The sequence below is a fragment of the Conger conger genome, chromosome 11 (genome assembly GCF_963514075.1).
Source record: "Conger conger chromosome 11, fConCon1.1, whole genome shotgun sequence".
NCBI classification, from domain to species: domain Eukaryota; kingdom Metazoa; phylum Chordata; class Actinopteri; order Anguilliformes; family Congridae; genus Conger; species Conger conger.
Window position 1 is genome coordinate 43538303 of NC_083770.1, and position 27865 is coordinate 43566167.

Sequence of the window (27865 nt, forward strand, 5' to 3'; positions counted from 1 at the left end):
TGAATGCTTTCCACTGTCTATTCGGAAGAACTCGAAAAAAAATCAGGGTACAGTGTTTTCAAAGATGTACCAGTGAAACAGAAAACACACATTTGTATAGAGAAAGTTATTGACATCGTTTTCTATTTGCTATGGTATTGGCATTTCCCTCTTCAGCACATTTTCACAAATAACAGGAGAGTGTTGGTATCAGCGTAGGCTAAACAGAGGGCCAGGAATACCAAAATTTATGGAATCTGACAAACACAGAAAAATCTCCCAGTCCCGCCCCGGACACCCCTGTAATGGTAACAGACGTGTCAAAATACCACTTTTAACAAGATGGGAGTATAACACACTAAAACTACAAAAAGCAACTATTTCATAACAAGGTGGTTTAAATAGTTTAAATATTGAGGCCTAAAATCTGAGTATTCGACTAGATTTCCCCCCCCACTTTTTTTCCTTTTTTTTTTTTTTTTTGGCTGAAAACAAAGTTGGTTTTAGTCCATGGTTAAAATACACAAATACTGCACTGTTGTAACAAAACTAACAAAACAAGGTCAAGTTCACATCCCAACTGTTGTAACAGTAGTACCCAGATTTAAAGAGCACTGCACACCTCATTTGTACAAAGGTAAGAATAGTACTGTCACTTTTTTTTTTCTCCTATCCCTGTGCTACTAATGTCTGTTTGAAAGACATGCTGCTGTTTTGCATGATGAAAATAGCAGAGAGCCTGTAACAAAAAAAACTAAAACGTAAGGGCCGACAGATGGGTGGGCTACATACAAAACTGCAAGACATTCTTGAAAATCATGAATGCCACAACTGAACCTAATTCACTACATCAGTACAGCCTCAATACTTTAACGACAGAGGCTCTGCAGGTGATACGCTCAAAGCACGTTATTGCCCTGGCCTACTCCACTCCGATTGGCTGGCTAAACAGGAAGGAACACCGAGAACTACAGCAGGAGACTGTCAAACCTCAACAGGGGAAACACTCAATGTTATTATGCTGAAACTGAAAAGGCACTAAACCAAAATATAAAGCAAGTCAATTCCCCCAAAACCAGAGCGTGTTGGCATTTATCTCTGGACTTTATCAAAGGTGCGCAGGTACAAAAACTCCACACGCTTGCTCCTTAAACAGACCAGGGAAAGACCCACGGGTATGAGGGGGGGTGGAAACGTTCCGCCAATTTTCATAATCTCTGTAAAGGTGTTGGTTAGAAGCGGAAGGCATTCCTGTTGTCCCATGCGGATTAAACCATGTTTAATCTCAATAAATAAATTAAAAAGATTATATTTATATGCAAATATGCACAAGGGCAGATGTTTATGGAATGTGGATTGGGTTGAGGTCAGAGCAGAAGCCATCATTGACGAGCCACTGTAGAAATGACTTCACTGATTGGTGAACCTTCTGTCCTGGAGGCGGGGCCTCGTGATGAGGTCACAGCCCCATGCCCTCCACCCAATAACAATTGAAGATTTGCTGGATTTCTTTTAAAAAGTCAGAGTACCAATTACACATTTAAAAAATGAATGAATCTTCCAGGACCTAAAAAAAAAAACAAGATTCTTTTTCAATTAAAATTGAACTTAAATTTAAAAAGAAATTCTGGATTTGGTGTCCTTATATTCTCCAACAATAATTTTTCTTTATCCCCAAAGATATTAATATATATAAAAAACACCTTTTAAATATTCTCTGCCATGGTGGTAGGTTTTTACTGTAATGTCTTATAAAATGTAAGTCTTAAGAGAGTGAAACAACCGCATACGATGTAAAAACGGAAACAAAACAAGAAAAAAAAGAAAAAAAGGATTAGTTCTGAACACACTGGGCTGTTCTGGGATCAGTCCACGTTGCAGCTTGGGCCATTTGCGGGAGAAGAAGTCCAAGTGGGAGGGTGTGGGGTTTTGGGCTGTTCTGGGATCAGTCCGAGTCACCGCCGAGTTGCTCTGGGACCAGTCTTAAGTCATTCTCGGACTGTTTTGGGATCAGTCCGAGTCGCTGCTGTCCGAACTGGAGCCGCTGGAGCTGCTGCTGCCCGTGTCGGAGGAAGAGCTGCTTCCGCTGAGGCGAGACGGCCCCCCGGCCTGGCCCGACCCCGCCTTCTCTGCTGGGAGAGAGACACCGTCACGCTCTGCCACAACAATAACAACACAACAACAACACAACAACAACACAGCCGCACACAGCCTGCCCCAACCCCACCTTCTCTGCTGGGAGAGAGACACCGTCACGCACTGCCACAACAATAACAACACAACAACAACAAAGCCGCACACAGCCTGCCCCGACCCCACCTTCTCTGCTGGGAGACAGACACCGTCACACACTGCCATGCCAACAACAACAACAACAACAACAACAACAACAACACAGCCCCACACAGCCGCACACAGCCTGCCCCGACCCCACCTTCTCTGCTGAGAGAGACACCGTCACGCACTGCCATGCGAACAACAACAACAACACAGCCGCACACAGCCGCACACAGCCTGCCCCGACCCCACCTTCTCTGCTGGGAGAGAGACACCGTCACACGCTGCCACGCCGTGTGTCCACAGATAGCTGCACCAACTGAGACAACACAGCCACAGACAGAGAACCACAGACACAGACAACAACGCAACCACAAACACAGACAACACAACTACAGACACAGACAACAACACAACCAGACACAGACAACAACACGGCCACAGACTCACACAACAACGGCACCACCACAGCCACACACACAGACAACGCAACCACAGACACAGACAACACAACCACAGACACAGACAACAACATGGCCACAGACTCACACAACAACGGCACCACCACAGCCACACACACACACAGACAACGCAACCACAGACACAGACAACAACGCAACCACAAACAGACAATGCAACCAGACAGACACAGTCAACAATGCAGCCTCAAACACAGAGACAAACAACAACGCAGCCACTAAAACAAGCACTCCAAGCCTGTCTGTCCACACTGCCTCGGCCAATGGCCACATCCGCGCCAAGCCACACGCACACCGCCGTCCCAATAAAACCACACTCACTCCATCACAGTCAGACACATGGCTAACACACACACCATTTCATGCTCCCTTCCCCATCACCCGCCCCAACCCTGCTATATGCAGTCGCATGCAGAGGCACCCACGCGATGCATGGAGAAGCCCCCCTCACCCATGACCACAAGGTACAGTCAGCAGAAATGACCAGCCTGTGCAGCCCAATAACCAGAGGGAAACCCTGAAACCAGTGGATTTACAGCCATTCGTTGCAACCAGCCAATAACAAGGCTTGATGCTTTCAGTTCAAGCTCAACCCGGTTCTGCAGTAAATAACACAGATTGAAACTTGTTTTGGGCTCTTCTAAATAACACAGGCAAGCTTTCATTCCTGATGCTTTGTGGTGTGAATGATCTGGTGAGGGGTGTGGGGATGTAGAGCATTCTCCCCTCCAACCACGCCATCCCCACCTCACAAACCATCCTCCCTTCCCCCAGCGACCGGGACACTGGCCACAGGGTGTGTGTGCGTTGTGTGTACGTGCGTGTGTATGTGTGTGTGTTGGTGCGTGTGCGCATGTGTGTGTGCATGTGTGTGCACGTGTGCGTGTGTGAGTGTGCGTGCGTGCATGTGTGCGCATGTGTGTGTGTGTGTGTGTGTTGGTGCGTGTGCGCATGCGTGTGCACGTGTGCGGGGGTGTGTGCGTGTGAGTGTGCGTGCGTGCATGTGCGTGTGTGCGTCTGTGTGTGTGTGCATATGTGAGTGAGTGTGCGTGTGTGTGTGTGAGCATGTTAGTGTGTGTGCATAAGCTTGTGTGTGTGTGCGTGTGCGTCTCTGTGTGTGTGCGTGTGCAAGCATGTGTGAGTGAGCATGTCTGTGTGTGTGTGCGCGCGCGTGTGTGTGTGTGTGAGTGAGCATGTCTGTGTGTGTGTGTGTGTGTGTGTGTGTGCATGTGAGTGTGTGTGCATAAGCGTGTGTGTGTGTGTGTGTGTGTGTGTGTGTGAGAGAGTGAGCGTGTGTGTGTGTGTGTGTGTCTGTGTGTGTGTGCGCGTGTGTGTGTGTGTGTGTGTGTGAGCGTGTGTGAGCGAGCATGCGAGTGAGTGTGCGTGTGTGTGTGTGTGCGTGTGTGTGTGCGTGCGTGAGTGAGCATGTGAGTGAGTGAGCATGTGTGTGAGTGAGCATGTGTGTGAGAGTGTGAGTGTGTATAAAGAGCACCTGCAGCAGAAGCATGTGCGCAGGCACACAGGAGCACTGAGAGGCAAAGCAACAGAAAAAGAAGCAGAGGAGCAGACCCCTCCTGCCAGAGCCCCTCCCCCTCCTGAGCCTAGCCTAACGCCGAGGTCACTACCAGCTGTCGCTTCCGACTCCAGAGGCTTCCTGTGCACAAGGGAAGAAGGAGCTCCAGGGTGCCACTCACTTCCTGTTCCACACAGGAAGCTGTATGATCATGCACGATGCCATTCTCTAAGGGACTGCGGGAGTGGGAGAAACGCCATGCTTAAAAGTACTGGGGGGGCCAAGAAGTTGGGACTAGGCCGTTTAGATTTTTCTCAAAAACAATAAATGGGGGGAAAAAAACCCGCACGAAAATGAGTGGGGTAAAAAAAATAAAAATAGGCGAAATCCCTGAACGATGGACCGAGGACGCCCCTAAAAAAGCGTCCCAACGCGCCGTCCCGCCAGCCTGTGTCCCGCCAGGTACCTTGTTTGGGCTTTTGGTTCTTGTTGTTGTTGAGGTGTCCGCTCACGTCCTGCAGCCTCTTTTCTAACTCTTTCTTCTTTTCCTGAGCGAGCTCTTCCTTAGACCTGGCGCTCTTTTTCCCTGTGCCCTCTGCGGGAGACACACAGCGGCGCACAGTCAACACAGGCTCCTGGCCTGCGCCACACTGCACAGCCCCACTGCACAGCCCCCACAGTCAGCCAAGCCTCACGCTCCTCGCTCCTGCTGTCCCAGAACCCACATTAATGACGGCTAGGGCTAAACGCTAAGGGCAATGAGGCGGCCATGGACGGGGACACTGCAGCAATCCCAGAATTCCCTGGGCCTGTATCGGAGGTCACAGAATCTAAGGATGCACAGTCCACACTGACTAACTAAGGAGACGTGTACAGGGGGTGGGGGGGGGTGGGAGGGCGACTCCACATTAGAAAGAAAAAAAGGAAAAAAAAAACGGAAAAAAAATGCAAGAAGCTGGAAGCACCTAAAGCCAGAGAAGAAGAAGGGGGCGGGGCCTCCGCTCCCCTCTGCAGATTGCACAGGTGGGGGGGGGGACGACACTCGGGGGGACAGGGGGGCTCCAGACTTACGTAAAGGTTTCCTCTGCTTCTTCTGTAAACAGGACTTGACGTATCGCTCCAGCTCGCGCAGCGTGGAGGGCTTGAGCGTCTCGAAGTCGATCTCGATCTCGTCGGGGTTGGAGTCGCGCAGCGAGGGCTCGCGTGATTGGATGATGTGCACCACGCGGCCCAGCTTCTCGCCCGGCAGGCGGTTGATGTCCAGGCTCAGCTGCCGCTTCTCGTCGTACGTCATGGGCAGCGAGTCCTCCCCGTCAGACTCGTGCGCCGCCGCCTTCGCCCCCTTCTTCGTCTGCCTGCGGGGTCACACAAGCTGCGTTAGGGCTCTTTCGCCCACGCCAGGCTCGTGGTTTACTGCCCCCCCCCTCCCCCCGCTCTCTCCGTTAATTCAGTGGCACGAATCAAGAGGTGGTAATTACCTGGCTCTGATATGTGTGTACAGCACACTGTTCTAAGCGTCTGTGAAACATCCTAAAAGGCACCAGTCATCAATGCCAATTCACCAGGTTCATGAATTAACAGCTGGCATGAAGCATTAGTGCTCTGCTACCAGGTCTGTAGGTCTCTGGGGCTACAGCCTGCAAGACCAGGAGGCTAACATGGACATGGCCACTGACACGGGCAGACCAGCGTGTGAGGTCACTGCACTGACACGGGCAGACCAGCGTGTGAGAGGTCACTGCACTGACACGGGCAGACCAGTGGGTGTGAGGTCACTGCACTGACACAGGCAGACCAGTGTGTGTGAGGTCACTGCACTGACACGGGCAGACCAGTGTGTGTGAGGTCACTGCACTGACACGGGCAGACCAGTGTGTGAGGTCACTGCACTGACACGGGCAGACCAGTGTGTGTGTGAGATCACTGCACTGACACGGGCAGACCAGTGTGTGTGTGTGAGGTCACTGCACTGACACGGGCAGACCAGTGTGTGTGAGGTCACTGCACTGACACGGGCAGACCAGTGTGTGTGAGGTCACTGCACTGACACGAGCAGACCAGTGTGTGTGTGAGGTCACTGCACTGACACAGGCAGACCAATGTGTGTGAGGTCACTGCACTGACACAGGCAGACCAATGTGTGTGAGGTCACTGCACTGACACGAGCAGACCACCGTGTGAGGTCACTGCACTGACACAGGCAGACCAGCGTGTGTGAGGTCACTGCACTGACATGGGCAGACCAGTGTGTGTGAGGTCACTGCACTGACACGGGCAGACCAGTGTGTGTGAGGTCACTGCACTGACAGGCAAAACAGTGTGTGTGAGGTCACTGCACTGACACAGGCAGACCAGTGTGTGTGTGTGTGTGTGTGTGTGTGTGTGAGGTCACTGCACTGACACGGGCAGACCAGTGTGTGTGTGTGAGGTCACTGCACTGACACGGGCAGACCAGTGTGTGAGGTCACTGCACTGACACGGGCAGACCAGTGTGTGTGAGATCACTGCACTGACACGGGCAGACCAGTGTGTGTGAGGTCACTGCACTGACACGGGCAGACCAGTGCGTGTGAGGTCACTGCACTGACACGGGCAGACCAGTGTGTGTGAGGTCACTGCACTGACACAGGCAGACCAATGTGTGTGAGGTCACTACACTGACACAGGCAGACCAGTGTGTGTGAGGTCACTGCACTGACACAGGCAGACCAATGTGTGTGAGGTCACTGCACTGACACAGGCAGACCAATGTGTGTGAGGTCACTGCACTGACACGAGCAGACCAGTGTGTGTGTGTGTGTGTGTGTGTGTGTGAGGTCACTGCACTGACACGAGCAGACCACCGTGTGAGGTCACTGCACTGACACAGGCAGACCAGCGTGTGAGGTCACTGCACTGACATGGGCAGACCAGTGTGTGAGGTCACTGCACTGACACGAGCAGACCAGTGTGTGTGAGGTCACTGCACTGACACAGGCAGACCAGCGTGTGTGAGGTCACTGCACTGACATGGGCAGACCAGTGTGTGTGAGGTCACTGCACTGACACGGGCAGACCAGTGTGTGTGAGGTCACTGCACTGACAGGCAAAACAGTGTGTGTGAGGTCACTGCACTGACACAGGCAGACCAGTGTGTGTGTGTGTGTGTGTGTGTGTGTGAGGTCACTGCACTGACACGGGCAGACCAGTGTGTGTGTGTGAGGTCACTGCACTGACACGGGCAGACCAGTGTGTGAGGTCACTGCACTGACACGGGCAGACCAGTGTGTGTGAGATCACTGCACTGACACGGGCAGACCAGTGTGTGTGAGGTCACTGCACTGACACGGGCAGACCAGTGCGTGTGAGGTCACTGCACTGACACGGGCAGACCAGTGTGTGTGAGGTCACTGCACTGACACAGGCAGACCAATGTGTGTGAGGTCACTACACTGACACAGGCAGACCAGTGTGTGTGAGGTCACTGCACTGACACAGGCAGACCAATGTGTGTGAGGTCACTGCACTGACACAGGCAGACCAATGTGTGTGAGGTCACTGCACTGACACGAGCAGACCAGTGTGTGTGTGTGTGTGTGTGTGTGTGTGTGAGGTCACTGCACTGACACGAGCAGACCACCGTGTGAGGTCACTGCACTGACACAGGCAGACCAGCGTGTGAGGTCACTGCACTGACATGGGCAGACCAGTGTGTGAGGTCACTGCACTGACACGGGCAGACCAGTGTGTGTGAGGTCACTGCACTGACAGGCAAAACAGTGTGTGTGAGGTCACTGCACTGACATGGGCAGACCAGCGTGTGAGGTCACTGCACTGACTCAAGCAGACCAGTGTCTGTGAAGTCACTGACACGGGCAGACCAGTGTGTGTGAGGTCACTGCACTGACAGGCAAAACAGTGTGTGTGAGGTCACTGCACTGACATGGGCAGACCAGCGTGTGAGGTCACTGCACTGACTCAGGCAGACCAGTGTCTGTGAAGTCACTGACACGGGCAGACCAGCGTGTGAGAGGTCACTGCACTGACACAGGCAAAACAGTGGGTGTGAGGTCACTGCACTGACACGGGCAGACCAGTGTGTGTGAGGTCACTGCACTGACACAGGCAGACCAATGTGTGTGAGGTCACTGCACTGACACGGGCAGACCAGTGTGTGCGAGGTCACTGCACTGACACTGGCAGACCAGTGTGTGTGAGGTCACTGCACTGACATGGGCAGACCAGTGTGTGTGAGGTCACTGCACTGACACGAGCAGACCAGTGTGTGTGTGAGGTCACTGCACTGACACAGGCAGACCAATGTGTGTGAGGTCACTGCACTGACACAGGCAGACCAATGTGTGTGAGGTCACTGCACTGACACGAGCAGACCACCGTGTGAGGTCACTGCACTGACACAGGCAGACCAGCGTGTGTGAGGTCACTGCACTGACATGGGCAGACCAGTGTGTGTGAGGTCACTGCACTGACACGGGCAGACCAGTGTGTGTGAGGTCACTGCACTGACAGGCAAAACAGTGTGTGTGAGGTCACTGCACTGACACAGGCAGACCAGTGTGTGTGTGTGTGTGTGTGTGTGTGTGTGAGGTCACTGCACTGACACGGGCAGACCAGTGTGTGAGGTCACTGCACTGACACGGGCAGACCAGTGTGTGTGAGATCACTGCACTGACACGGGCAGACCAGTGTGTGTGAGGTCACTGCACTGACACGGGCAGACCAGTGCGTGTGAGGTCACTGCACTGACACAGGCAGACCAGCATGTGTGAGGTCACTGCACTGAATGGGCAGACCAGTGTGTGTGAGGTCACTGCACTGACAGGCAAAACAGTGGGTGTGAGGTCACTGCACTGAAACGGGCAGACCAGCGTGTGAGGTCACTGCACTGACTCAGGCAGACCAGTGTCTGTGAAGTCACTGACACGGGCAGACCAGTGTGTGTGAGGTCACTGCACTGACACAGGCAAAACAGTGGGTGTGAGGTCACTGCACTGACACAGGCAAAACAGTGGGTGTGAGGTCACTGCACTGACACAGGCAGACCAGTGTGTGTGAGGTCACTGCACTGACACAGGCAAAACAGTGGGTGTGAGGTCACTGCACTGACACGGGCAGACCAGCGTGTGAGGTCACTGCACTGATACGGGCAGACCAGTGTGTGTGTAAGGTCACTGCACTGACACGGGCAGAGCAGTGTGTGTGAGGTCACTGCACTGGCACGAGCAGACCAGTGTGTGTGAGGTCACTGCACTGACACGAGCAGACCACCATGTGAGGTCACTGCACTGACACAGGCAGACCAATGTGTGTGAGGTCACTGCACTGACATGGGCAGACCAGTGTGTGTGTGAGGTCACTGCACTGACACGAGCAGACCAGTGTGTGTGTGTGTGTGTGTGTGAGGTAACTGCACTGACACGAGCAGACCACCGTGTGAGGTGACTGCACTGACACAGGCAGACCAGCGTGTGTGAGGTCACTGCACTGAATGGGCAGACCAGTGTGTGTGAGGTCACTGCACTGACACAGGCAAAACAGTGGGTGTGAGGTCACTGCACTGACACGGGCAGACCAGCTTGTGAGGTCACTGCACTGATACGGGCAGACCAGTGTGTGTGAGGTCACTGCACTGACACAGGCAGACCAGTGTGTGTGAGGTCACTGCACTGACACGAGCAGACCACCATGTGAGGTCACTGCACTGACACAGGCAGACCAATGTGTGTGAGGTCACTGCACTGACACGGGCAGACCAGTGTGTGTGTGTGTGTGAGGTCACTGCACTGACACGGGCAGACCAGTGTGTGTGTGTGAGGTCACTGCACTGACACGGGCAGACCAGTGTGTGTGTGAGGTCACTGCACTGACACGGGCAGAGCAGTGTGTGTGAGGTCACTGCACTGACACGAGCAGACCAGTGTGTGTGAGGTCACTGCACTGACACGAGCAGACCACCATGTGAGGTCACTGCACTGACACAGGCAGACCAATGTGTGTGAGGTCACTGCACTGACATGGGTAGACCAGTGTGTGTGTGAGGTCACTGCACTGACACGAGCAGACCAGTGTGTGTGTGTGTGTGTGTGTGTGTGTGTGTGTGAGGTCACTGCACTGACACGAGCAGACCACCGTGTGAGGTCACTGCACTGACACAGGCAGACCAGCGTGTGTGAGGTCACTGCACTGAATGGGCAGACTAGTGTGTGTGAGGTCACTGCACTGACACGGGCAGACCAGTGTGTGTGAGGTCACTGCACTGACACAGGCAAAACAGTGGGTGTGAGGTCACTGCACTGACACGGGCAGACCAGCGTGTGAGGTCACTGCACTGATACGGGCAGACCAGTGTGTGTGAGGTCACTGCACTGACACAGGCAAAACAGTGGGTGTGAGGTCACTTCACTGACACGGGCAGACCAGCGTGTGAGGTCACTGCACTGACACGGGCAGACCAGTGTGTGAGGTCACTGCACTGATACGGGCAGACCAGTGTGTGTGTGAGGTCACTGCACTGACACGGGCAGAGCAGTGTGTGTGAGGTCACTGCACTGGCACGAGCAGACCAGTGTGTGTGAGGTCACTGCACTGACACGAGCAGACCACCATGTGAGGTCACTGCACTGACACAGGCAGACCAATGTGTGTGAGGTCACTGCACTGACATGGGTAGACCAGTGTGTGTGTGAGGTCACTGCACTGACACGAGCAGACCAGTGTGTGTGTGTGTGTGTGTGTGTGAGGTCACTGCACTGACACGAGCAGACCACCGTGTGAGGTCACTGCACTGACACAGGCAGACCAGCGTGTGTGAGGTCACTGCACTGAATTGGCAGACTAGTGTGTGTGAGGTCACTGCACTGACACGGGCAGACCAGTGTGTGTGAGGTCACTGCACTGACACAGGCAAAACAGTGGGTGTGAGGTCACTGCACTGACACGGGCTGACCAGCGTGTGAGGTCACTGCACTGATACGGGCAGACCAGTGTGTGTGAGGTCACTGCACTGACACAGGCAAAACAGTGGGTGTGAGGTCACTTCACTGACACGGGCAGACCAGCGTGTGAGGTCACTGCACTGACACGGGCAGACCAGTGTGTGAGGTCACTGCACTGATACGGGCAGACCAGTGTGTGTGTGAGGTCACTGCACTGACACGGGCAGAGCAGTGTGTGTGAGGTCACTGCACTGGCACGAGCAGACCAGTGTGTGTGAGGTCACTGCACTGACACGAGCAGACCACCATGTGAGGTCACTGCACTGACACAGGCAGACCAATGTGTGTGAGGTCACTGCACTGACATGGGCAGACCAGTGTGTGAGGTCACTGCACTGACACGAGCAGACCAGTGTGTGTGTGTGTGAGGTAACACACGGGCAGACCAGCGTGTGAGGTCACTGCACTGACACGGGCAGACCAGTGTGTGTGAGGTCACTGCACTGACACGGGCAGACCAGTGTGTGTGAGGTCACTGCACTGACACAGGCAGACCAATGTGTGTGAGGTCACTGCACTGACACGGGCAGACCAGTGTGTGTGTGTGTGTGTGTGTGTGTGAGGTCACTGCACTGACACGGGCAGACCAGTGTGTGTGTGTGTGAGGTCACTGCACCGACACGAGCAGACCACCATGTGAGGTCACTGCACTGACACAGGCAGACCAATGTGTGTGAGGTCACTGCACTGACACGGGCAAAACAGTGGGTGTGAGGTCACTTCACTGACACGGGCAGACCAGCGTGTGAGGTCACTGCACTGACACGGGCAGACCAGTGTGTGTGAGGTCACTGCACTGACACAGGCAGACCAGTGTGTGTGAGGTCACTGCACTGACACGGGCAGACCAGTGTGTGTGTGAGGTCACTGCACTGACACGGGCAGAGCAGTGTGTGTGAGGTCACTGCACTGACACGAGCAGACCAGTGTGTGTGTGTGTGTGTGTGTGTGTGTGTGTGTGTGAGGTCACTGCACTGACACGGGCAGCAGTGTGTGAGGTCACTGCACTGACAGGTGTGTGAGGCTAACAAACAGGATGTGTAACATTGAGATACAGTAGAACTGAAGGCGGACGCAGTGGGCGGGCGGTGGGGCGGTACCTGGAGCCGGTCACGGTGCTGTTGGGCTTGCGGGCCGGGCCCTTCTTCTGTTTAGCGGGCACGGGGACGCGCGTCTTCTTCTCCTCCTCCGGCTTGAGCTTGGCCAGCTTGTCTTTCTCTCTGTCCTTCTTCTTCTTTTCTTTGTCCTTCTCTTTCTTCTCCTTCTTCTTCTTGGGTTTACTCACCGGGGCCTGCGACAGAGCAGCCAGCTGCTCGTGAACTGCTTTCAGCTGGAGGACAGAGGGCGGGGGGGGTCAGCCTTCAAACACGGCGGGGCGAGGTGTGTGTCTGTGTGTGTGCGTCAGACCTGGGCAAAATTCTTCATGGAGTCAAATACTTCCTGTGCTTGACTGATCTTGCTTGGTGCAATGGAGCCAACCGAGAGGGCCACTTTTGAGAGCATTTCATAGCTTCCAATACACCAGAGAAACTCAGTAAAGCGTAGGAAAGTATTTGAATCCAAAATAATTGCGCACAGTATTTGACCCAGGTCTGGCGAGTGTGTGTCTGTTTGCTTGTGTGTATGTGAGACAGTGTATGCTAAAATGAGCATGTGCATGTGTGTGGGCGCGTGTTGGGGGGTCGGGGAACGGTCAGGAAGTGGGGGACAGTACATGGAGCCAATATCAATAATCAGGTCTCACTGAAAAAAAGCTCCTCTGTAAAACAGCTTTCCTTCCATCGTTTCTAGGCTGTTTTACCCGTCGTACTTAACAAATACTTTACTCTGATTGATCATCCCATTGCTTACCAAGTGCTTCACGTGACCAGTGACAAACTGGTCCAGACTCAAACAACATCATACTCTTATTACTGTACGACACTGTGTTATACAAAAGTGTATTATACTGTTTTAACCTGCACATGTCTAACTTTTTTCTGTCTAAGCCCAATTGAAATGTCACAGAAACTGAGGTGTTGGACACGGTAGTGCACTGGGTAAGCAATCTGCGAGGTCTTTAAGCGTTTGAGACTGCCAAACTGCAAACGGGTCTAAAGACCTCTAGAAGACCACAAATTACAGCTAGGATAACAACAGAAGGATACAGGTCCCCTACAAACACAACCGATAAGAGAGAGAGGGGGGGGGGGAGTGGAGTCACAAAGTTAAACTCCCCCACCCCCCTCCCTTGTTAAACTCACGGCAACAAAATGGGAAATCTTCAGGGGAAACGGACAGAGAAAAAGAAAGGGGCAGCTCTGCCTTGGGCCCAGCTCCCTCCTCCTCTTTCTCCTCCTTCATCCCTCGCTCCCTCATCCCACCCCCCTCCCTCCCCCTCCCCCTCCCCCTCCCGCCCCACGCCTTAACCCTCTACCGCTCACTCTACAGGGTGCAACAAAACGTAAGGAGGAGTTAGTGGGGGACCGTGAAGGAAAAGGCAAATCACCTGAAAACGTTTGGCACACCCGTTTTTTTTCCCCGACCTGTTACCATTGGGGTGCTCCACAGAGAATTGCTGGTAAAAAAGCCAGAGTGAAATGAGGAAGAGAGAGATACTCCAGAGAATCAAGTTAAAATGATACCACAACAGGCTACTGCACTTCAAAATCACAGCGGCTCCACTCTGAAACTCAAAGAGATATTAACACTGCAATGATGCCTTCATTAAAAAAAAACCAGCTTAAAAAAGTGTAGCATGCAAGCCATTTCAAACCAGGTCTAGAGAGCAGTATGTGGCGGTAGAGGGTTAAATTTCTGGTCCAAACACAAGACTTGTGGCTGTGAGGTTTGTGTGACTAGTGCGGGAGGGAGGGGCCTGGATAAAACAGGGAGGTGGCCAGAGGATGGCCCTCCCCCTGCCCCGCCCGCCCCCCCCCTCCCTCCTCCTCTAACCCACGGGTCGGGGGTCTTGGTCCTCGCTTGTGAAACCCACCTGTTCCGAACCCACCTGTTCCTGCAGCTCTGCGAGCCGGGTGGCGCGCTCCTCCTCCGAGTCGGAGCTGTCGGAGCTGGAGCTCTCCGCGCTGCTGCCGCTGCTGCCCCGGCTCTTCACCGCCGCGCCCGCCGCCAGGGGCGCCGCCGCCTCCGCCGGCTCGTCTGGCATCTTAGCGAAGCGCATCTCAAACACGTCCTGAGAGGAGGGAGGGAGGGAGAGGGGGGGAGGGAGGGAGAGGGAGGGGGGGAGGGAGGGGGGAGAGAGAGAGAGGGAGAGAGGGAGGGAGGGGGGAGAGAGGGAGGGAGGGGGGAGAGAGGGAGGGAGGGAGGGAGGGGGGAGGGAGGGGGGAGAGAGGGAGAGAGAGAGAGGGAGGCGGAGAGGGAGAGACAGAGGGAGGGAGAGAGGGAGAGGGAGAGAGGGAGGGAGGGAGGGGGGAGAGGGGGGGAGAGAGAGGGAGGGAGGGGGGAGAGGGGGGGAGAGAGAGGGAGGGAGGGAGAGAGGGGAAGGGAGAGGGAGGGAGAGAGAGAGGGGGAAAGGAGAGGGAAGGACAGAGAGAGAGAGGGAGAAAGGGGGAGGGAGAGACAGGGGGAGAGAGAAGGAGAGAGGGGGAGGGAGAGAGAGAGAGGGGGAGATGGAGAGGGGGGGAGAGAGAGCAAATGCATAAGAGGAGAGAGCAAGAGAGAAACAGTGAGGGAGTAAGAGAGACAGGAAAGATGGAGCAAATGCATAACAGGAAGAGATAGAGAGCGAGAGAGAAACAAAGAGAGGGAGGGAGAGAGCAAGAGAGACAGACAACATACAAGAGAGATGTAATATTTAATCAGGCTAGGTCTAAACTTCCTCCCAGTTCCACTAAGCAGTCGTCAAGAGGCAAGAAAGCAATTCAGCAAGCTAGGATGAAAACAAAACGTAGGTTATGCAAACTAAAGCACAAAATTAGCTTGCTAGAGTACTACCTAGCCAGAATGCAATTAATAAAATGCACAATAACTACTAATTATACAACAGCTAGGTAGCTAGCAAGCAAGTGAATTAGGTAGCTAAGTAAGGATTAGATCTCTAGGAAAGCCGCATACTCCTTCAAAACAAGACAGGGATATTAAGACGGACTTGGTAAATTGCAGGGTTACAAGACTAGTGTGGTGCTGCAGTTCACCCAAATAGTGCCGTCCATGAACTTGAGTGGCAATTACCTGGCATAAAATACAATGTCCTTTAAACAAGACTACATGTTCACAATTCACTCCCATTCATGGTCCATGCACAGAAAAGGCCTACGCAGTTTCTCAGAAAGCTGTGCCTGAGCTGAGCTAAAATGACCAAGGCATTCCATTCCCATTGAATCACCCAATCTTAGAAGAGCCTGAGCAGTGTCTCAGCCCTCCGCTAAAGTGACCGGAGCAGCTGAAGGGCTCAGAAGGGCTTGAGCAGTCCTGCGCTAGCTAAGAGATGGCCAGTGAGGTGGCGGCATGGTCTCCCACCTGCAGTTTCCTGGCCATGGCGACGACCTCGTGGTCAGGCGGGTTGTACTTGTAACAGTTAGAGAACATTAACCGCACGTCGGCCGCGAAGCTCTGCGCGTCCTGGTATTCACGCTCATCCATCTTTTTCTGAAGGGAGAGGACAGAACACAAATACCTTTCTGAGCTCGACTGATCTTGCCCCGGTGCAATTGAGCCAACCGAGGGGACCAGAAGGCGAGGTTTTCACAGGTTCTAATGGACCAGACAAGCTCAGTAAAGTATGCGAATCCAAAACAATGACAGATTTCACTCAGGTCTGGTGCGTGCATGACCTGACACGTAAGGTGTGTACAATTCTGTATTGTAAGGTGCACTTCTTTACTTTGAAAGAGGTAGGCTACTGACTTCTATATGGGCTTCAAGTTGTTATGCTAGTTAACATGTTATGCTAACATTGAAACCGAGCCAGTGAATGCATGAAAATAAAATCTCATCTCAAGCCTGGGTCGGAAAAAAGGTATAGTTCCCAAAATGTTGGTGAAAACATGGTGTCTGTCTAAACAGATGTTCCAGGACCTGTAGAATTTATTTTTAAATATGAAAAATTCTACAGGTCCTGGAGCACCTGTTAAGATAGATGTGATCATGAAAACCAGTACATACCAAGATATTTAAATAAGAAAACAATGCGAATGATGCAACTGTAACTTATAGCTTGAATGGTTCAGCAAAACACGGATGATTGAACACAGAGATAAAAGGAACGTGTAGCTGCCCAAAGTGCACTCCAGAAAAGCAATCACTGAAACTCTGTATACTGTTGCTAATCTAATAATAAAACAATACCAGTTCGCTATCAGTAACAAGAAACTTACCTATTACTAGTCAGCCTCCCACCTCAAGCACAACGCTTCTGCAATCGCAACTACGTTTATATTGCCTATATTTTATATTTGTAAATTTGTCAAGCTAACTATAGCTAATCTGCTTGTTGCTACCGATAACAAACTGGTATTGTTTTATAACTAGAGATGTAGTCTTCTCTTGGATAATAAGCAATAGTTTCAGTGATCGCTTGTCTGGAGTGCAATTTTGGCAGCTACACAAACAATCAGAATAGGCCCCCACGCCATTGGCTGTGGCAGTTAGAACCAATTTTCAACTAATTAACTCTTGAATTGTTGTACAGCTGTACAATGTTTTAAAACAGAGTGACAGCCTGAAAAATGCACATTTTGAAACCCGAATTCAAGGACTATAAACACAGCCAAAGGGTGAGTCAGAGAGCCTTTTCCAATGATAGGAAGGGTTATACAATGGTATTGTAACAATGTTTTAACACAGAAATCTATTACCTATTGTAAGTTTAAAGCTTTAAAAAAAGGGTGTAATTTAAAATGACAATTCGATGTGTGTAGCATGTGTGTGTAGGGAACGTGTATGTAGCTGGTCTGCATGAATAATGCGCCTAGGTGAACGTGTCGTATGTCGAGCGTATGTATTCTGAAGGTGCTGAGGTCAGAGGGGTTGATGATGGTGCGTGTGTCGTGTCTAGCGTACATACTTTGACGGAGTCGAGGTCCATGGGGTGTTTGATGATGTAATGCGTGTCCTGTGCGTCGTACGTAGTTTGACCGTGCTGAGGTCCATGGGGCGTTTGATGATGATGATGATGATGGTGGTGGTGCGTGTGTGTTGTGTATACAGTACATACTTTGACGGTGCTGAGGTCCATGGGGTGTTTGATGATGTCGTGGTAGTCGTGCAGCTCCAGGGCCTCCGCGTCCACGGGTTTGTAGAAGGGCCAGGCGTAGGCGGCGTGCTTCTTGGAGAGCATCTCCTTCAGGATGCTGTCGCAGTAGCGCAGGTGCTCCGTCAGCTTGCCCTTCTTGCCCGCGTGCTGGGGCACCTCCCCGTCCTCCAGGTCCTTTTTGGGAGGCTTGATGGGCCGGCCCGTGCTCTCCCGCCGCGACACCACCTTGCCCTGCTTGGGCTCCAGGAGGGCGGGCGGCGACTCGCTGCGGCTGGCTGTGATGGCGGAGGTGGTGGGCGTCGTGGTGTCCGCTTTCCGCTTCACACCCTTCTTCTGCGAGGGAGGGAGCGCACAGACACACACACACAGACACACACACAGACACAGACACACAGACAGACAGACAGACAGACAGACAGACAGACAGACAGACAGACAGACAGACAGACAGACAGACAGACACAGACAGACACAGACACAGACACAGACACAGGCACAGGCACAAATCAATCCAAGTGGTTCAAAGTCAGTCAAAAGACAAGGGGCATCTGTACATTGAAATGCCTGTGGTGAGGCTTGGATAAAAACTCCAAAACATAAAACAAAAAGAACAAAATAGAACAACACAAGGACCTGAATATAATACCATTAAAACATTTTAATTAGACTAGAAATTATTTGAAAGTGAGCAAAGAGCAGAAAGAGGGTTGACAGCTGAAAGGAAGCGGGGTTCGGTCAGGGTTATCTATAAGTCTTAATATACAGAAGGCCCATGTCCTGCATGCACTGGGTGTCTCCAACACTGCCCTGCACTGCACTGCACTGCACTGCACTGCACTGCACTGCCTGCTGTGGGTCTGGGGGCTGGGGCGCGGGACTTACTTTAACAACAGGCTGTGCAGGGGGCCCAACGGGCATTATGGGAGCCGCAGGGGGCGGAGCTTGGACTGCTGCGGTGTTGGCCGTGATGGTTGGCACGGGAGTGGCTGCAATGACGGGCGTCTGAGACACCTGTGGGGGGGAGGAGCCGGAGGACACTGCTGCCACCTGTTGGCTCCCTACACACACACACACACACGCACACACACACAGACACAGACACACGCACGTATACACACCCATACACACGCACACACACACGCACACACACACGCACAGACACACGCACACACACACGCACAGACACACGCACAGACACACGCACAGACACACGCACAGACACACGCACACACGCATGTATACACACCCATACACACACGCACGCACGCACGCACACGCGCACACACACACACACACACAAAAATACGTGCATACGCACACCCATACACACACACACACACGTACACGCACACAGGTGCGCGCACACACTCACACACCCGCACACACGGACGCAAGTGTACAGCCACGTGCACACCCATACACACAGAGGCACACACACACAACCATACAGACATGCGCGCACATGAACACACACACACACACACACACACACACACACACACACACACACACACACACACACACACAAAAGACAAGCAATGGTAAAAGCATAGCTCTATGGAGGAAAGGTGACAACATTTTCATTTCAAAACCCAACAGATTGAAGGGGTAAATATGCTACATCAGAAGGCAGTCATTAGATTACACTAAATGGCTGATGACACACCATTTATACCACATTTTACCAGAAAACACAGGATAATGCCAGTGTGATTTCAACTTAACTCTAACTGATCATTAGATTAGTTAGAGTAGATTTTTCTTCATACTTATTTCATGAGTGGGCTGTCATATCAGTAATTTGTGTGAAATCACCAAGGAGACCATAAACCTGCAGGGTCACACTATGAGTAAGAACTGGTATGGGACAGATGGGTGTACAGGATGGGGGGGAAGGTGGGACTGGTTACCTGCGCCCGGAGACCCCGCTGGCTTGCGGCCCTTGCCTTTGGGGGCAGGGGGCAGCAGCTCCACCTCCTCCTGGGGCATTTGGGCCACCTTCTGCAGGAAGATCTTTTCCAGGGCCTGTGCCATCAGCACGATGTCGTCCGTGGGCTGGAGACACAAGTCAGGGGACAGGTAAGACACAGCGCAAGGGGGAGGTAGGAGGGGTTTAACCATGTGAAGTATAGGCTTTTCTGTGTTTTTTTTCATGGTGTCTGTGGTGTACCTTGTTGTAGATGCAGCAGTTGGTGAACATGGTGTGTGTGTGTGTACCTTGTTGTAGATGTAGCAGTTGGTGAACATGGTGCGTGTACCTTGTTGTAGATGTAGCAGTTGGTGAACATGGTGTGTGTACCTTGTTGTAGATGTAGCAGTTGGTGAACATGGTGTGTGTGTGTGTACCTTGTTGTAGATGTAGCAGTTGGTGAACATGGTGCGTGTACCTTGTTGTAGATGTAGCAGTTGGTGAACATGGTATGTGTGTGTACCTTGTTGTAGATGTAGCAGTTTGTGAACATGGTGTGTGTGTGTGTGTGTGTACCTTGTTGAAGATGTAGCAGTTGGTGAACATGGTGTGTGCGTACCTTGTTGTAGATGTAGCAGTTGGTGAACATGGTGTGTGTGTGTGTACCTTGTTGAAGATGTAGCAGTTGGTGAACCTGGTGTGTGTGTGTGTACCTTGTTGTAGATGTAGCAGTTGGCGAACATGGTGTGTGTGTACCTTGTTGTAGATGTAGCAGTTGGTGAACATGGTGTGTGTGTACCTTGTTGTAGATGTAGCAGTTGGTGAACATGGTGTGTGCATACCTTGTTGTAGATGTAGCAGTTGGTGAACATGGTGTGTGTACCTTGTTGTAGATGTAGCAGTTGGTGAACATGGTGTTGAAGTCCTGCATGCATTCGCTGGCACTCCAGTAGTAGTTGGTGAACATGGTGTGTGTGTGTACCTTGTTGTAGATGTAGCAGTTGGTGAACATAGTGTGTGTGTGTACCTTGTTGTAGATGTAGCAGTTGGTGCACATGGTCTGTGCCTACCTTGTTGTAGATGTAGCAGTTGGTGAACATGGTGTGTGTGTACCTTGTTGTAGATGTAGCAGTTGGTGAACATGTGTGCATACCTTGTTGTAGATGTAGCAGTTGGTGAACATGGTGTGTGCATACCTTGTTGTAGATGTAGCAGTTGGTGAACATGGTATGTGTACCTTGTTGTAGATGTAGCAGTTGGTGAACATGGTGTGTGTGTACCTTGTTGTAGATGTAGCAGTTGGTGAACATGGTGTGTGTGTCCCTTGTTGTAGATGTAGCAGTTGAACATGGTGTGTGCATACCTTGTTGTACATGTAGCAGTTGGTGAACATGGTATGTGTACCTTGTTGTAGATGTAGCAGTTGGTGAACATGGTGTGTGCATACCTTGTTGTAGATGTAGCAGTTGGTGAACATGGTATGTGTACCTTGTTGTAGATGTAGCAGTTGGTGAACATGGTATGTGTACCTTGTTGTAGATGTAGCAGTCGGTGAACATGGTATGTGTGTGTACCTTGTTGTAGATGTAGCAGTTGGTGAACATGGTGTGTGTACCTTGTTGTAGATGTAGCAGTTGGTGAACATGGTATGTGTACCTTGTTGTAGATGTAGCAGTTGGTGAACATGGTGTGTGTGTACCTTGTTGTAGATGTAGCAGTTGGTGAACATGGTGTGTGTCCCTTGTTGTAGATGTAGCAGTTGAACATGGTGTGTGCATACCTTGTTGTACATGTAGCAGTTGGTGAACATGGTATGTGTACCTTGTTGTAGATGTAGCAGTTGGTGAACATGGTGTGTGCATACCTTGTTGTAGATGTAGCAGTTGGTGAACATGGTATGTGTACCTTGTTGTAGATGTAGCAGTTGGTGAACATGGTATGTGTACCTTGTTGTAGATGTAGCAGTCGGTGAACATGGTATGTGTGTGTACCTTGTTGTAGATGTAGCAGTTGGTGAACATGGTGTGTGTACCTTGTTGTAGATGTAGCAGTTGGTGAACATGGTGTTGAAGTCCTGCATGCATTCGCTGGCACTCCAGTAGTAGTTATTCTCCAGTCTTTTCTTAATGGTTCCCATGTCCATTGGATTTTTGATTATTTTATGGTAATCCTGAACAAAGTTATTAGAGTTAGAGCAGCAAACACTGAGCCAGCACTAGAAACACACACAATTTACAGCAGCTCTAATGAAGATCCAGAGGCTATTTCTTGGCTACGTATTTCTTTACAGCATGTAAACCTTCGAAAACACAAAAACCTATGGAGACAGGTCGCATCACAGAAAATGAAGGTTTTCCAAATAGTATACACACAAACTTTAAAATGTTAATCAATTAAAACTTTTATTTTTAAAACTGGATCACCTTCCTCCATCTGAAACAAAGATAGAGCAAAATTTGTTCATTCATTATGTTTCATTCAGGATTCATGGGCTGAAGGAAACTAATCCTAATACTGTTACGAGTGATTCATTTGAGTCTGGCCGCACTGCACTCACCGGCAGGCTGAGTTTGATTGCGTCCACCGGCTGATAGAAGGGCCAGGCGAACTGGTGCTTCCACAGCGTCTTCACCACCACGTTCTGCATGTACTGCAGCTGATTGGTCTTCCTGCCGGGCTTGGTAGTGTTGGTGAACTCGGGGGGCGGGGGGTTGACGCCGGGGGGCAGGGCTTGGGTTGCCGAGGTGACGGTCGACATGCTGGCGAGGAGGGATGGGGGGGGAGGGGCTCTCTGTGTCTGGGGGGGTCCCGCGCCTTCAGGGGGTTCCGTGGTCCTCTCGCTGCTCTTTGCTCCCCCGGGGGGACTCAAATCCCATCTCAGGGCCTGGCCTGGCACGCTGCAGCGGACGGAGAGAGACGCGCGGTCAAACGGGCGAATCCCAGGGTGCAGTGCTGAGCGCTGGCCGCGTAAACTGAACCCCGGCCCCTCCCCCCCCAGGCTCTCTGTCCTCCGGGGCCTCCCCGCCGCTCAAAAGCCTGGGAGCACCCAAATCCCACAAGCCGCATCTTCACCGTCATAAAAAAGGGCTAATCCCTTCCATTAACACACGTTTTAATACAAGACTTCAAATACCTAATACTGAACACAGGCTATTCTTCTATCAACTCGTATGGTTTTATTTCTGCCATTCATATTCCGCACATTGGAGTACACACTGTACTTTGACATATCCAACATGCTGAAGTGGTCAGCTTTCACAACTGACGTTCCAAGTACATAGAAATTTAAACAGATGATCTCGGTCAGAGAAATGTAACTCCAAATGTAAATGTAATAATTTCCCGCCGATTACACTTCTCTTCCCACCCGCCAATCAAAACGCCTAAAAGAAGCTCAGAGAAACCACTGTGGACATGGGAAATGCCAACAATCCCTACATCAGTGGTTCCTGGAGGTCTACAGTCCTGTAGGTCTTCATTCCAGCCCTAGTATCAGCTCAACAAGATATATAGCCATTGAACGAGGTGTCTTCTTAAGAGTTGGAGTGAAAACCCACTGGATGATAGACCACCAGGAACAGGGCTGGGAGCCACTACCCTAAAGAGTCTGATTTTGGAGAGCCGTCAGGAGTTATATATACAGGGAAATGCACTGTGGAGCACCGTCCACGGATAACAATCTTAAAAACCTCAGACTGGCAGACGACTGGGAAAACAGTTTCCTGCCTGTCTTTGGGGGAAAAGGAAACATCAATTTAAAAAGGCAGGCAACCACGGTGTTCTCTGAAGGACCGGAGAAGAAAAACGGAGGCAGGAGTTCAGGCAGAGTAGTGGCGACACGGCAAGCCGAAGGATTCGGACACCAAAGAGGGGCAAAACCACAGAGCAACCCTGAAACACGAAACCACCCTGGCCCTGCTGTCGGTACAGAAGTTACCGTTTTCACAGACAGTCAACAGGTCTAGACTGCGCTTTGTGCCATCTCCTTGGCCAATAACTCAATGAGGCACCTCATCCAGTCTACAACATTGTCTTTAAGATGGCTGAGAAAACCTGTGACCGGTACAGGAAAGTACCTGAGGAATTTTCGCAACGGCAACTTCTGTGAAAGCACAGCCGAGCGATGCCAATCTCAAGGGTTTTAAGCACGTCAGTCATTGAAGTGAAATCGACTTTCTACCACCGCCATCTTTCTTTTTTTTGTTTTTTCCCTCACCAAATCGCACCCTGCATGATGTGTGAGCGACAGAAAAAGACGCTGAAAGTTGCTTCTCTTTGAAAGGTATTCCTAGCATCTCTGACTCCAGACCCTAACTGCCTTCATCGCAGTGCTCCCTCCTCTTCATGGGGCGCACGGAGGACCCCCCCCCCCACCTCCTCCTCCTCCTCCTCCCCGACATCTGAGCTCTGTAAAGGTCAGCAGGTTCACCCAGGTCATTAATACATTAATGCCACTCAATCGTTTGTGTTCCCCGCAGAGCTAAGCAAACACGGGGTGAAGCCCATCCGGATAATGAGGGCTTTGTATTCATTGTAGGGATCCCCAACGCTGATACGGGGCTCATGGTCACTACTCTTTGTATCATTCATTTGTGGGACAGGAGCTTGGCGAGACCCAAATACACAGTACCAGTGAGACACAGACACAGGGACAGCACCATGCAGGCCCAGGTCAAGCCTTAGGAAATGAAGAGTTCACTCTTCTTTAGCTTCTCAGGCTACTCGGTGTGATGCATCAACTCACAAATTCTGTCGCACCTGCAGCGTTATGGCGATTCATTACTTTTACAATAAAGTCACACAAAAGGACAACTCAGCTACCAGCTTCACTCTCTCTACAATACAGCCTCACTCAGTTCTGCCACAAAAGCTGCTGCAAAATCACAGTGATTGAAATCTGGATTCCTTTAATGGCAACAGAGAAAACCAGTGATAATTTAATCAGAACACCCGCACTTGTTTATCAGAAAATACATGAAAAAATAAATAAACACAAGAAATGACAGATGCTCAGGATTACAGTTTGCCAATCAGGCCAGCGACAGAACGAAACGCATTCCAGAACCATTGGGATGTCCTGGCTGTCCACAGGACAGGAGGCCAGGCACCATGTGCACCGGCAGTCCCTGACACTTTCAGTCCTGGGAGCAAACCTTTCTCATGTAAAAAAAAGAAAAGAAATGTTGCACAAAACCATTGCCTCACCACAAGCACACACATTTAACAATTGTGACAGAATCAGTCAGAATTGCATTCACACAACATTGCCACCTTATACTACAAACCTCAAGGCTGCTGGTATACTTTTCTCTTTTTTGAAAGTATTTTATTGGGGTTGCATCAAAATAATAATTTTTAGCATCTTCACAAACCCGTTTAAGGAAATGTACATGGATAAATATACATAACTGAACGCAAAGTCGTCATCTAGCACTCCAAGCAGAACACTTGTGAAGCAGGCTTTGAACCTGAATTCAGGTCTTATCCTGTGAGACACAGTAGCATTCCTCTAGCACGACCTGTAACCACGTTTCAAAGGAGCTCTGGCAAGTCGATCGCAGCCCAGGCCAGGTGGATCGCAATTGGCTCTAATAGTGTCTGTGAACTCCCAAAATAACACATGGCAGGATAAATCTGTCCACTTAGATCTCTAAATAAACTGGAGATTTCTGCACACCAGCAGCCTGCATGTACCTTTATTTCAGGTTCCCACCCTAGACAATACTTCTTCAGCTTCCACATACAGCCTATTTATCCAGCACAGTAACACCCAAGGTATGACTGTGACTGAAGTTGTACAAAGCCTATAGCCTAATAACGATTATATACGTTGCAGCATTTAAATAACATTTTGGTGCCATACTTTCAAATGCAATATGAATACTTTCCTCTCCATCACGTATGGTTATTTCAGTGAATCCAATAAAGGCCATGGCGGGAATATAGCAAAATGTTCCCGATTTCAAATTAAAGCAGATTTTTTATTTTTTTTGTATACACAGCGGACACATTTTCGTTCAAGAAATTAGTCAAATAACCCCAAATACAATTTAGCAGCGCATAACATAAATGTATGTTGCTGCTTTCACTGCGTGTAGCTCAAGTATCTGCAAATTTAGCAAATGTGACTTATGTTTTAGTTGTACGTTTTACCTGTACTTCAGTTACTGGTTTTACTCAGAATATTGATTCAACAGAATTCACAAAATAAATGTATAAAAGCTGTTTTTCTTAAACTAGCATATGTTAAGTTACTGCACTTACCCAGCTACTTAGTTCAGCATAGCCAACCCAGTGTTAAAGCGAATGCAAATAATGAAATGAATCCCATTAAAAGCATTACTAAAATTGGGGGAAAGTAGCAGACTGACTTGCATGTAGGTTAGATAAGGTGTCGCTAATGATGCGACGTTATGTTAGGTGTTGATGTGCGCTAACGTTAACTAGCCTGCTACGGCAAAACTATCTAGCCAAGTAACAAGTTCACGTTATTATATTGATTGGCACTTCAGTAGTTGGTCAACATAGTCTAAACGGAGAAGATAACCATTTATAACTCATCTAGCAATTTTAACGAGCTAGCAGAAACAAGCGCGGAAAATGTTATGACACTAGCTAGCTAGCTAGCTAGCTAACGTTAGATAACAAACTGGATGTCAAAACGCGAGCAAGCACCGCTCGCGGTAACGTTACCAACGCATCACACAAGCAGCGAGAAATCACAGATTTAGTTAGCCAAGCACTAGCAAGTGAATTGTGAGCAAATAATATAATTGAAGCACTGTAAACAGAGGGAAAAATATTACGCGGGGCCTAGCTAGCTACCCGAATTATTTACCCTCGTTTTGATACACCTCTCATAAAAACATTGGAAAGCAGCTAACGTTAGCCAGGCTAGATGTATCATAGCCTATGATAGCTAGGTAAGTTAGCTACGCTTATAAACATGTGAATCCAAAATAGCTTTAAAGATAACATTAGCTAATTAAACTGAGGGGCAACCATCCGTATATTTTTGATATGGTTATTGTCGCAGACTGTGGACATTAAGAGTAGCCTAAGGATAGGGTGCATGGCAATACCTCAATCATTTTAAAATTGGTTCTCCACACTGCACATATTCTCCTTTAAAAGATGGCGGGCAGGGGAGAGAGAGGATAGTGTGAAATGCAGGCGATCTTACAGTTAGCCAGCTAGCTAGCTTCTCCATGACTCCGCCACTACTAAAGACCCATCTTGTACACACGCCAAACCACAGCTAACGAGAAGTCCAATTATGGCCGTTAGCTAGCGCATGAAACCACCTAATTTGGCTTTTACACTTTCTCCAAGATCTGAAGTTCGCACACAATATCTTAACCCAGACGAAGCCAGGCTTTGTTGCATTGTTGCAAGCTAGCTAGCTACCTAGCTAGCTAGCCTTATTGAAAAAGACACATAAGCTACAGACCAAATTAATTTCCTAAATATTTCGATCAGTTAAAGCAAAAATGCAATACATCTTTATAAAATAAACAGTAATTGTAAAAATGTATATTTTACTTTATTACTTTTTCCCTTGATCCAACAGCGTTTTCCTTGCAGTCGTCCGAGCGGATCTTTTATTTCATCGAAGCAGCATAATAGATGAGGCATTAGGAGTCTGTTGCACATGCGCTGTGGCGCGGGGCATCATGGTTCTTGTTGTGCGCCAGTAGGTTATTTACTTTAGAAAACAATCCTTTATTAGTAATAAATACTACGCTTCCCAGCATGCATTTTATACCAAAGCGTTGGTGTTTTGGCCCACTCAGCACGTCCCCTACTGTGGTTTGGGGAGATAAAAGATCGGTGCATGTCATTTTTGAGCCCTATTAATAACAAACAACACTATCACAGTGTTATGTTCGTGTAAATATACTTGCGGTTTCATTTTAAATGTGGGTATAATATGGCTGTCCCTATAACATTAGCCGTTTCCCTCCCGTGACTTGAAAGCTAGGTAGGTAGGTAACTGTAGCTACACTACGTCATGTCATCGAGGCAAATAGGTAGCGTGTATTGTTTTTCTTAAGCTTATTAAATTAAACCAGAAAATGAAACTTATCTCGTAAACTAGCGACTTAACACAGGATAACTTCACATAATATTTCAAGTGCAAGTGCCACCTAACAGGAAAAAGCGGATCTACTGCTTTTCGACAAATCTGCCTTTTTGTTTCATTCACTTGTAACATCATTTAAGAGTTTGATAGTTTTTCTGCATGTATGCAGTTTAACTGGTTGAATACTACAGCTATTTACAGTAGATTGCTCGCAGCTCTTTCTTTTCTCCTGTTAAGATGAAGAACGCCTCTAACTCACGATGACATATCATTGGCAGTAGCCTACACACTATTCGACCGTCAAGTTGAAAATGAATTGGTGATTGGCTACAGAACAGTGCGATCCTATCCACTAATAAAAACTTGAACATGCTTCACAGAATTCCATCACCATGTGATACATTCCAAAGAATGGTACACTTGTAATAAACGACGCA

At 49.9% G+C, this 27865-nt stretch overlaps 1 protein-coding gene across 10 annotated transcripts; it reads right to left on the reverse strand.

Moving 5' to 3' along the window:
• Nucleotides 1–26990, reverse strand: LOC133140853 (bromodomain-containing protein 3-like). 10 transcript variants are annotated; one of them, XM_061261114.1, is made up of 13 exons: nt 26896–26990; nt 21903–22242; nt 21378–21515; nt 19347–19491; nt 18319–18494; nt 17398–17769; nt 15702–15830; nt 14233–14415; nt 13732–13800; nt 12344–12573; nt 5320–5603; nt 4715–4843; nt 1–2111 (listed from the first exon to the last, which is right to left on the reverse strand). In XM_061261114.1, the coding sequence occupies exons 2-13, from the start codon at nt 22101–22103 to the stop codon at nt 1990–1992; spliced, it is 2178 nt and encodes a 725-aa protein (XP_061117098.1). In that variant the 5' UTR covers nt 22104–22242; nt 26896–26990; the 3' UTR covers nt 1–1989. The 10 variants fall into 10 exon arrangements, with proteins under 10 accessions (XP_061117098.1, XP_061117097.1, XP_061117095.1 ...); XM_061261113.1 differs by having other exon boundaries at nt 1–2108; nt 14218–14415; XM_061261111.1 differs by having other exon boundaries at nt 14218–14415.
• Nucleotides 26991–27865: the final 875 nt, after the last annotated feature.